The sequence below is a fragment of the Solanum stenotomum genome, chromosome 11 (assembly GCF_019186545.1).
Source record: "Solanum stenotomum isolate F172 chromosome 11, ASM1918654v1, whole genome shotgun sequence".
In the NCBI taxonomy this organism is placed as follows: Eukaryota; Viridiplantae; Streptophyta; class Magnoliopsida; order Solanales; family Solanaceae; genus Solanum; species Solanum stenotomum.
This window is the reverse complement of record NC_064292.1, coordinates 10,360,641-10,372,830: the sequence shown is the minus strand read 5'-3', so window position 1 is coordinate 10,372,830 and position 12,190 is coordinate 10,360,641. Positions and strand designations below refer to the sequence as shown.

The window sequence follows — 12,190 nt, the reverse complement described above, 5'->3', positions numbered from 1 at the left end:
CCTCCAAGAATCTTCACCAAGAAACATCAACAACGAGATTATCAACACCAAGAGAAAACGAGAAGACTTTTCTATATTTTGTGATTTTAGGGAGAGTTGAGAAATAACAAAAGAAAAGAGAAGACTTTTCTTGAAAAGAATAGGGTCGGGTCAGGTTGAATGAATATTACAGGAGTGAGCATCACGCGTGACAACACAGACGAGGGAATGGGTCAAAATGACTCATTTACAAAGATATTAAAAAGTTGTGTGGGGTGATAGGACACTTCCAAAGTTAATGTTTCTTTATGTAAATACGGAACAAGTTTAATGGTGACTTTATATCTTTTCTCTCATTTCATAAAATAAATAGTAAACGAAGTAAGTTTTCATAGACATAATACACATACAAGTACTTAAGAACTTCCATTGCTAATATATACAAATCATTCCCGCAACTTAGTGGAGAATTGAGTGAGATTGGAATTAAAAAAATCAACACTTCAATCCATTCATACTTTTCTAAAATCTATTCAACTGAAACTCTAAAATTTCAATTTGAGAATCTAAATAGACATAAATGGTGTTTTCTCAATTCAAAAACTATCAAACATTATTGGGATAAGGGTCTGAAAAATACCTCAACTTTGGTCGAATTTGTTGTTGCGATACTAAACTTTTATGATGACCTATTACCTCCCTATACTATTTAATATCATATTTTAAACACATATATTTGTCCACATGGACATAAAAAATAATGCAAAATTATAAATAGTAATGTGTCCACGTGGGCACATATATACCCTTAAAATACACTATTAAATAGTTCAAGGGTAAAGAATACGGTATTACATAGTCTAGGGAGGTAATAGGTCCTCATGAAATTTAGTATCGCAACAGCAAATTCGACCAAAGTTGAAATATTTTACAGACCCTTATCCAACATTATTATAGCAATGTTGTATGACTCTTTTAATCTTCTTCATCTTCGACGTTAGATTAACAATGGTTAAAAAAATTGTGAAGAGAGAGACCAAATAAATGGTGAAAAATATGGATGAGTGCATGGGACAAATACCTCATAAAAAAATCAGCCAATTTAATCTCACTCCCTTCAAATCATCCCAAATCCACATTTTTCATATAAAATAGTGATTAATTAAAGGTTGTAAATAAATAAGAGGGTCTTTGAATTGACTTAAAAATTGATCAAATCTACTTTTAAGTCAGTTTTCTACTTTTGAAAATGTTTGACAAATATAAAAATAACTTGAAACAAGTCAAAAATGACTCAAAATAAATTAGGGAGTGTTTGACAAAGTTAAAATTAATTTAAAATAAGTTAAAGTGATTTTAAAAAGGTTAAAAATGAAAAGTAGGTTTCTCCATACTTTTATTTTTTTACCTAAGAGTCATTTTAGTTTGATTTTTTATTTTTTAACTTAAAAGCTATTTTTTAGGCTAATCCCTCTGTTTCTAATTACTTGTCCATTTTTGAATTGACACATCTATTAAAAAAATAATGATTGATATAGTGAATTTTCTATTTTACCCCTATTAATTATGAAGTAGATTAATTAAAAACTTAAGATTTTCAAAAAGTTCTACCTTTTTCAAAATAATTAATTAAGATATAAAAGATAAAAAAAATTATCCTTTTTAAATTTATCAAAATAAATAAATAATTAGAAATAACTATAAAAAAAAATGGAGAGACAGAGGGAGTATTGATTCTTGAAAGGGGATCATGTTCTCCTCCAACTTTTTTTATTGAAGGAATTTATGTACACTATTTTTGTTGCAGAACAAAACAAAAGTAGTGCCTTCACCAACTAGGCATCGGTATATTCGTACTTTTTAGTTATTACTCCATTTTCATGTTTTATCTTAATTGGCATAAATTACTTATTCTTCGTATCGTTTTATAAGATATAATATCAAACATTAATTAGTAGATGCAATTTGATAAAATAATCATATTAATTATTAACGTTTTTTAATCATTTTGACAAATTTAATGTAACACTATTCATCATACCAATTCACTTTTTGAATATTTTTATATTATTTCATTATACAAACTTTTAATTAAACTTATATAAATTGTATGTTTTAATTAAATCTCTTGTATATTTAATTATTTTTTATGTAATATTTTTATAATATTAATTTTAGATATAAAATTTACTTTTTTTACAAATTAATTTTTCTGTATAACTTTTTTTTAAAATTAAATTTATGTTACTTCTACTATAACTTATAATTGGATATAACTACAATCAACCTTCACAAAAATTAAAAATGCAAACATATAGTTTTTTTAAACAAATAATACAATGTACTTAAAAATAATCAAAAATAATAAACATTCAACAAAGTAGTAATTGACATACATCAAAATTAAAATATAAAATACATAATAATTTTAAAAAGTACAACAAAACATAATAATTTATACTTCATGATATATTAACTTCATGCATATATTAACTTCATATATTATAATGCACAACATGATAATTGAGGATGAGTGTGATCTTAATACACCAATTCAAGATGCGTCAGAAGGTCCAACTCCGACCGTAGAAATGGCAAGAGATGAAATTATCAATTTCAACAATTTCTAGCCCGATATAAAAAAAAATAAAGGACAAAGAAGCTCATTTTGAACTACATAATGCATTAATAGAACATTTATGGGAGCACCGTAGTGACCTTGAAAGTTGAATATTTATGTAGAATTTAAAATATTTTTTTCAATTATGTAACATTTATTTAATTATATTTCATTAATGATTTCACTTTTATTTGTATTGTCCATTATTATGTATGATGAATAATATTTGCCAATTTATATTATTTAAAAAATTATGGTACAAAATAATTTTATATTAAACGATTATAAAAGGAAATAATATGAATTATATATAATGAATGTTTTAGAAAGAATTTGTTTTATTAAAATAAGAAAATATAAATGAAATAAGAAATAATAATATAATAATGGAGAAAAAAATATTCCTTTTCGATGTAAAATTTAGTGCAGTAAATTAAAATTGATTTCACCAAAAATAGTACTATACCAAATTTGATATAAAATTTAGATTGGAGATGCTCTTTAACAAAAAAAAAATGCATTCATTAATTTATGTAAATTGATAATACTCCATAATGAAGGGAAAAAAATAAATAAAAGAGGAATAGGATTGCAGAATGTGTATTCCCCAAGTGTTGTAGGCTCACTTTTTTAGGGTTTTGAGTGGCTCAATGCATCTCAGTAAAAAAGGCATAAAAGCCACCTTTGCAGTGCTAATATGTAGGTCACAGATAACTATGTACTACGCTACCCAAGGTAAAATAAGAAACAACATATACCTCAAAATTAACCAAAAATGAAACAAAAATGTAAAACAGCTTAGGTAAAATATTTTTGGCTGAAGTCATTCATGATCTCTTAAAGTTATCTGCATAATTCATTTAAATACTTTAATTAAGGTTAGTACCTATTAGACACTTTAATATTAACAAATATATATCTATTAGACACAAAATGACAATCAATACATAAAATCCTGTGCGTGTAACTCACACTCCGTAACTTAAAATAATTACGAATAAAGTTATGANAGTTGTCTACATAATTCACTTAAATATTTTAATTAAGATTAGTACCTATTAGACACTTTAATATTAACAAATATATATCTATTAGACACATAATGACAATCAATACATAAAATCCTGTGCGTGTAACTCACACTCCGTAACTTAAAATAATTATGAATAAATTTATGACACTTGGCCCATGGCCTATTGCCCAATCTAACTATAAAAAATTAAAAACAAGTATTGTTTTCAACCCTACATAATTCAACCCCACCTACTAAAACTTTTGCCCGTTCTTCTTCTTCCTTAGGCACTCGTCGTTCTCGACTCCTTTGGCAGATTACTTTTTGTTTTTCTTCTTATTATTCCTATAAATTATGAAAATTAAATCTATTCGTGAATAATCCGTAGCTTAGCAAAATAATTTTTGAGATGCCTGTGAAAAATAAATCAATGTGAATCATTTTAAAATTAGCGGCGATAAGAAATCGAGAATACTCAAATTAATTCTATGATTATAAGATATCATTGTCAATAAGCTTAATTAACTTATATTTTAATTTATGTGGTGATGTCGGTTCAAAGTCGCCAGTAATATAGATGAATAGAGTCCGACTAACTTTCTTAACTTCAATGAAAATCATCTTTCTTATTGCAAAATCAAATTAATTAGTAGATTCAGATTATATAAAGAATGAAAATAAATGAAATAACAAAGTAAAAAAAAACAAAAAAACAGAGAGCATGGACGAAAAAGACGATGGCTGAAAAAGGGGTGGGGTTGATTTCTTCGGTTTACCAAGAAATTAATTTTAAATAAAAAAATTATTTTAATTATTTTAATGCCAAATGTCAATAAAACAAAAAAAAGGTACAAGTTCTTAGAAAATAAATAAAAATAAAATGATATTTGGAACATGTTCACGCGCCTATTGTCAAGTAAGGTACACTTTAAGTTGTCACATCAGTGTTTTGTGTTTAATAGATACTCTCTTTGTCCCTAATTACTTGTTCACTTTTCATTTTATAGTTGTCCCTAATTACTTGTTCATTTTGACAAATCAAAAAATGACAGTTTTTTTTACTTATTATACCCTCAATTAAATGATTAATTACTTTGAAAAATGCGAACTTTTCATCCACTTTATAATTAATAGGAGTAAAATGATAAACTCACTATATCATTAATTGATTTCTTAATAGGTGTGTCAATCAAAAGTGGACAAGTAATTAGGGACAGAGAGAGTATATGTTTTGAACAATTTAAGTGTTTAATAGGTACAAATCTTAGTTGAGGTGTCTAAGTGAATTATGCGGACAATTTTAAGGAGTCGTCGATGACTTTAGCTAATATTTTTTTTTATCTAGGACTATAAGCTACTATCTGATAAAATTAGGGGAAAACAAATTTTACTTTGTGGAGAAGTGTAGAAACACTCTCAAATTTAATGTGAATTATTAGTTTTGTTTTTAAATTATTGATAGTTTTAAAATATTCATTTACTTGATTAATTATATTTAAATACACCTCTAATCTTGTCATGTGGATAAAATACACTCTTAAATTTTTGCCAAATTTAGGGGTGTCTTTTACATTTCTCTCGACGTTTTATTAAAAGTCTCATGCTTCTATAAAAGTTTGAAACCACTTGTTATTTCATGTGGAAGATCGAGAGTGTATCTCAGTTTACCTAGTCAAGTAGATAAGTGTTTTTAAAGTTGTCTATAGTTCAGAGACGAAACTAATAATTTGCTTAAAGTTCAAAGGTGGTTTTAATACTTGTCTTTATTATTTTGTGTACTTATTCAATACTAAGAATAGAATGAGAAAAAAGAAGAAGCAATAATACTTATTAATTAAAATAAACAAATAAAAATAGTAATCCATTTTTAATATAGGAATCACTAAAATGAAATCTAGCTTGAGGCAAGTGTCTTACATAAATTTTACACATAATTTGTTTAGAGAAATGAAAAATAATTTTCTTCAAAATGGTAAGCACATTTTTTGTGTAGAAACTTAAATAAAAGTTCACCTAATTGAGCTAAAAAAAAAAAGGATAAGATATTGTCCAAGGTGAGTGACAAAATGTAAAGAACACTAATATCATCAAAATTTCAATTTACTTTCAACAAAAATTGATTTTTATCATAAAAAAGCATGTCATTCACCTACTAATTAAATAAAATTTATGTAGTCCAAATCCCCAACTCCAGTCATATAAACTAACAGCTAATAAATAGCCATAATATTATTCTATTTTATGTAAATGCAATGACTTAACTAGCCATTAAATACCAAATAAAATAGATAAGTACATACCAAATAAATGTCAACAAAATGGTAAATAATGTAAAGAGTAAAGCAATAACAAGATGTCTTACATAAATTTTTTACATAATTTGTTTAGGTAAACGAAAAATATTTTTTTTTTTAAAACGGAAAGCACATTTTTTGTCTATTGACTTAAATAAAAGTTCACCTAATTGAGCCAAGGAAAAATTCTTTTGCCTAGAAAATTTGGTCAAAATTTGGCCAGAATGGTAAAATAATATATTTCACACTATGTTATTTTACCTTTTTGAACATTTTAACTCTTTTAACTTTAATGCATTTTAATTAAAAAATGAAAAAAAATATCAATTTATTTTAAAATAAAAAGAATATTATAGACTTCAAATTTCTAGCCAAATTCTGACCAAACTTTCTGACCATTTAGCATTATCCTTGAGCTAAAAAAAAGGATAAAATATTGTCCAAAGTGAGTGACAAAATGTAAAGAGCACTAATATCATCAAAATTTCAATGTACTTTCAATAAAAACTGATTTAACTAGCCATTAAATATCAAATAAAATAGAGAAGTGCATACCAAATAAATGTCAACAAAATGGTAAATAATGCAAAGAGTAAAACAATAACAACAATATATCTAAAATAATTCCACAAAGTAAGATTTGAAAAAACTAAATACACACGAACTTTATCACTATCCTAAAAAAAAAAAACATTGTTTTCAATAGATTCTCGATTCAAAAAATAAATAAATTCAAAGTAGGTAAAGAGTACAACAACAATAAATCCAGAGTACGTAGTCCTACAAAACAAAGTTCAACATATTCAAGCATACGTAGATTTTATCACTATCTTAAAGATAGAAGACTGTTCTCAATAGATACTCAATTCAAAAAATAAATAAATTCGAAGTAGGTAAAAAATACAACAATATGCCCAAAATACTTAGTCCCACACAACTAAGTTCGATAAATTAAAGTATATAGAGACTTTACTACTATGATAAAAAAAACTATTCTCAATAGATACTCTATTCAAAAAATAAGTAGATCCAAACTAGATAAAAAGTACAACAACAACTATACTCCCAAAACAGAGTTTGAGAGATTAAAGCATACATAGACTTTACTATTATCTTAAAAATAAATAAATTATTTTCAATAAATACTCGATTCGAAAAATAAATAAATCCAAAATAGGTAAAGAGAGTAAAACAACAGTTATGAAATACAATTGATATTTGAGTTTTGAGGCAAGTGGGACAAAAGAGCACTTAAATCAAAGTGAAGGAAAAAGAGTTGAAAATGTAGACAAAAACCGAAAAATGCGCAAATATGATTAATGGTGGAAGAAATATTGTCACAAAAAGAAGCAAAATATAATTTTAAATGATGGCTAGTTCATGTATCAAAGAAAAAAGTATCACATCACTAACGAAAGTCTAATCCAAAAAATATAAAATTTGAAAGTTTATGTAAATAACAACAAAAAAAATCAAATTATAGACACAAGAAACAGTAAAGTAGAGAACTAATTATTGTCAAAAAAAAACAAAAACTAGAGCATTACATTAAGACGTTTATTAATTAGGCAGAAACACAATTTACAATTATATTAAATAAAAAAGTTAAAAGACATTGAACATGATTTTGGTTTACCTCAACAGTAAACTATAAAGAAATAATGACACATAATGATCAATCAATACCACACTAAAATGGTAAAAAAATAAAGTAATACATGTATTCGGTTTGATATTATTAATCTGTTAGTGTATCATAGTGTTTCGAATTTATGCGTATTACTTAATACACTATGTTCAATATTATAACATGACATTAACATAACAAATCAAACAAGTTACAAAAATAATGTCAACTTATGACCAATCACAACACTACTATTTTTATACGCGCTCTGCAAAACAATACAAGAGTTGATACCAAGAGCACACAGCATGACAGAGTTGTAAAAGGTCAGAAGGTAAGCAAAGTACAATAATTCATGAATTCCAAAATTTTCCATAAAAGGGAAGGAAAATACAACTTACACTTCTTTCAAAAGCTCAACACATAATTGAAAACTCAAAAGAGAAGTTAACATGTAATAAAAATAATGGTAAAAGATTATATCCATCCAATATCATTTTATATAATACGATGAAAGATTAATTAAGTTACAAATAGTACTCATAATCAATTTATTTGGTTACCATAATTTGATCCTCCACCAAGCAATCCTCCACTAGTAGAAGCAGCATAAAGATGTGAATTATGTTCATTGGTAGCAACAGCACCCAAATGTAAATCAGATAAATTTGGAAAATTATTATTATTATTATTATCTTTTGGTTCATCAAGACCTTGATCATATAAGAAACCTTTGAAAAGATGTCCACCAATTTTGACAACAGCTTGATATGCATATTCGTCTTCACCTTCATCTACTGAAGTCACTCTTACACACTTGAATACAGCTGGTGCCCTCACTTGTCCTGGCAATGACCCTTTAAAACTTGCATCTATAATAATGTAAGTCAACAATACAACATGCTATTGTATAAATTCTAAAAAAATATTGTTCACAAATAATACACTCATGTATTCATATACAAGAGTGTTGAGTCAACAACACAACATGCTATCGCATAAATTCTAAAAAAATATTGTTTACAAATAATACACTCTTGTATTCATACACTAATACACGCATTAAAACTCTTAGCATTACTAACATCCATGTCTTAGTTATATGTAACTTAAAAGTGTATATCTAATGGGTTGAAAAAGTATACCAAAGAAATACTATTATGCACGTATTATTTTTTCTAATGTACTCTACTAAACAATCCCACCAAAGTTCGATAAGTTAACATGAAAGTGAGTGATACAATCCTAGAGAAGAAAAGATGCAAGTGCATACAAGTAGTTAAATTAAAGTCCAGCCAAAATTGTTTGAATGTTAAAGATATTGTGAGAAATGAGGGGATGAAGAACATAATGTGTTATAATACCTCACTGTAACAGTACTACAAAAAATTATCTTCAATAGTTTAGGTTGCTAGCTGTGGGGAGAAGATAAAGATTATATATGACACCATTCACTAAGAGATGACATTCCACACGTAAACAATAATGTGTACAACTAATATTTTTTAAAATCCTCAAAATAATACAAACCATGATTAGGGGACATTAAAGCATCATTTGATAGCTAGCTAATAAAGATACAACTTACTCCCTCCATTTCATTTTAATTGTCATATACACTAAAAATACTCATTCTAGAATAGTTCTCAATTTAAACCATCAAAAAAGAATTAATTATTATATTTCAACTCTAGCTTTAGAGTTAAGTGTTAACTATTCTAGAATTAACACACATAAATAAATAAAGATTAATGAATCAATAAGCAATATACCAAGTCACACACCTCCTAATTACTTTTCTTAAAGGTTGTGCAAATAAACGAAGGGAGTATTTATGTACAACTTTGCTAGCTAATAAATAAGTTTAAGTACATGTCATTTAGAAACTAACATAACAACCTCATGAGAATAAGTATTATCTTATGCGCGATAGAAAATACATGTTATTAATATACACATAATTCTAATCAGCTACCAAACGACCCCAACACATTAAAACCATCACACTTTCAAACCCAAACCTCTAACAAAATGGTATGATCATGGCAAATACTAAACATTCTTGATGAGTACTAGAACTAGTAATTAAGTAAAAACATGTCAAAATGAAAATAGGTACCTTGATGACTAGAGCTAGTGTCAAAACTTCTTGGAGGAGTATTATTTGAAGTAGAAGTATGTGAAGCTGTTGTAGTTGTTTGAGAATTGACAAGTCTAGGTTTCTTAGCACTTGAAGTTGATTGTGAAGAAGATCCAGCTGCTACAACATTCACATTTGTTGTTGTTGCACCCCCCATTAGTTGTCTCTCACGCCTTCTTGAAGCTGGTACCCAAGTACTCTTTACATGTGTGTTACAATCATAACCTCTACTCTTACAACAAGTTCTACATCTTCTATGTGTACAATCTTTTTTTGCTTGGTTACCACAATCTTGACAAGTTGTTGTTGAAATTGACCCCCCACCACCAAGTATAATATTGTTACTACTAGTACTATTTTTAGTATAATTAGTAGTAGAATTTTGTTGGTGTTGATTTGAGAAGAATTGAAACCCACTAGTACCATCATTATTTCCACCTCTATTATTTCTAACCAAATCTTGATCATCAAATGTAACCATATTTGTTAAAGGAGTAGCTGTGAGGAGTGGGATAACACCAACCCCAACCCCAAGAGATGTGTTTGTAGTACATGTATTAGAAAGATTGGAGTTATTATTACCATGTGGATCAAAATTGATTGTGTTTTCATGGTGTTGGTGATGATGTTGAAATGATGCTGGATGTACAACAAACATACCCATTTCTGTAGGCTGGAGGCCGTAGTTGATCTGCATCTGTCTAGACGATGCAGACCACATACCACTATGGCCTCCAACTACACCTCCGGCGGTGGTGGTACCGGTACCACCACCACCGCTACCACCAGGAACGTTGAAACCTAAAGAGAGGTCCCCAATAGCAGCAGCTGATGTATTAGAAGAATTAGATACCCAGTCTGCAAAAGCCCCAGAATCTGAACCCTGCAACAATCTCCTAGCAGTAGCCACAGCTGCAGACTCTTAGAGAAAGAAATCTCCCACTAGAAAAAAGTTTCTTCAATGAACAAATCTCGAAGAAACACTTAAATATTTGTTTTTTTATCTAGAGATATGAAAAAAAAAATAATAAGAAACAAAGTGGGGTCTTGTTCTGAAATTCTTTTTCAGAAGAAGATCTATAGAAAAATTGTGTGACTTTAGGTCTATATTGCTCTAATTACTGACTGGTAAACAGTTGGCAGAACAGCTACTGAGTCTTCTTTCTCTCTTCTTCTTCTTGCTGCTTCTGAGTTTCTTACTGATACTATACTAATACTTCTTTCTTATACACAGACTCTGCCACATTAACTTCTTTTTTTTTCTTGTGAAAAAACAAAAGGTTTTTCTTCTTTTTTTCTTCAAAGAGAGGGACTTGTAAGCTAAAAATAAGCAAAAAAGGCAGCTTCAATAACGACCTTTCCTCAGTTGGGCACTTACTTCTTCTTCTCCTTCATTTCGTGCACTATGCTATAATCAGTTTTTTTTTTGCTCCTCTCATTTTTCCAAAGGATTCTTTCTCTTTTATCTATTAAAAAAAAAAACTATATACTTCTATATAGGAAAATAAACTGATATTATTGGAGAGAGAATAGTTGAGGAGAAAAAGGGTGGGGTGGGGTGGGGTGGGGTGGGATTTGAAAGGAGGGGAGAGGGAGCATTTGTGTATTGTAGTAATTGCATCATTATCTCAAAGGGGTCTAAAAGAGTCACATGACTAGCTTTCTTTTTCTTCCCTAAGTTGAATTGCATGTTACAACACTCAACCTACAATTTTTGTAGCACATGTAACTATATTGAATTCATCCAATACATACAGTTTGGCACAATATTTTTTAGTCAAATTTTATATTTATAACAAAATTAGATAATTTTGTTTTTGATTAATATTGAACCATCTCATTTAAAAAAGATTATAACAATGATATATCTTTATTTACTTAATTATATCTTTAATAATGCAACATAGTTTGATAGTCTTTATGAATCAAACGATAATGAGATTTAAATTTAGCAGATTTATCTGCTCTATTATCGTGATGAAGTAACTATTTCATCTAAAGTATTAGAGTATTATTTTTTGGATCCTCAACATTTGTAATGTTTAAATCATGTATTCCAACCTCAAAACTAGCCAAAATAATATCTACAATGATAATCATAAGATATTTTTGGTTCAATTCTTGCTTGTTTCAATGAGACAAATATGGGGGAAATGTGGAGGAATTAGGAAGCATTGAAAGAAAATAGGATGGTAGGGCATGAAATAAGAGTACATAAAGGGGAGGGTACTTTGGCCTTTTTCAACCTGCATAGAATCTTTATTCTATCTTTTATCTCTATGTTTTATTCACTTCATATTCTTTTGCTTGCTATTACTTCATAAAGCCTAAAGAAACCCTTGGAATAATCCAAGGAACAGTTTGAACAAAAAAGAGAGAAGAATCAGACCACTCTTTAACTTTTTCTTACCCCTTTTGTGGTGTCATATTTAATGGTAAATTAATTAATTTAATAATAACTTGCCTATAGTTTTTAATTGTAAAAAAGGAAACTTTAAAAGATCCTAAACATATTTTT

General features: G+C 28.0%; 1 protein-coding gene across 2 annotated transcripts; it reads right to left on the bottom strand.

Annotated features, from left to right (window-relative positions):
* Nucleotides 1–7,874: 7,874 nt before the first annotated feature.
* Nucleotides 7,875–11,224, bottom strand: LOC125844043 (protein LATERAL ROOT PRIMORDIUM 1). 2 transcript variants are annotated; one of them, XM_049523275.1, is made up of 2 exons: nucleotides 9,652–11,224; nucleotides 7,875–8,377 (listed from the first exon to the last, which is right to left on the bottom strand). In XM_049523275.1, the coding sequence occupies exons 1-2, from the start codon at nucleotides 10,391–10,393 to the stop codon at nucleotides 8,079–8,081; spliced, it is 1,041 nt and encodes a 346-aa protein (XP_049379232.1). In that variant the 5' UTR covers nucleotides 10,394–11,224; the 3' UTR covers nucleotides 7,875–8,078. The 2 variants fall into 2 exon arrangements, with proteins under 2 accessions (XP_049379232.1, XP_049379231.1); XM_049523274.1 differs by having other exon boundaries at nucleotides 7,885–8,404; nucleotides 9,652–11,211.
* Between the last annotated feature and the right edge of the window lie 966 nt (nucleotides 11,225–12,190).

Bases quoted from the DNA above. Each gene is read 5' to 3' on its own strand.
- LOC125844043 (XM_049523274.1), bottom strand. From the start codon at position 10,393: ATGTGGTCTGCATCGTCTAGACAGATGCAGATCAACTACGGCCTCCAG. The intron at 8,405-9,651 runs GTACCTATTTTC...ACATTATTATAG, and splicing joins CACTAGCTCTAGTCATCAAG to ATGCAAGTTTTAAAGGGTCA.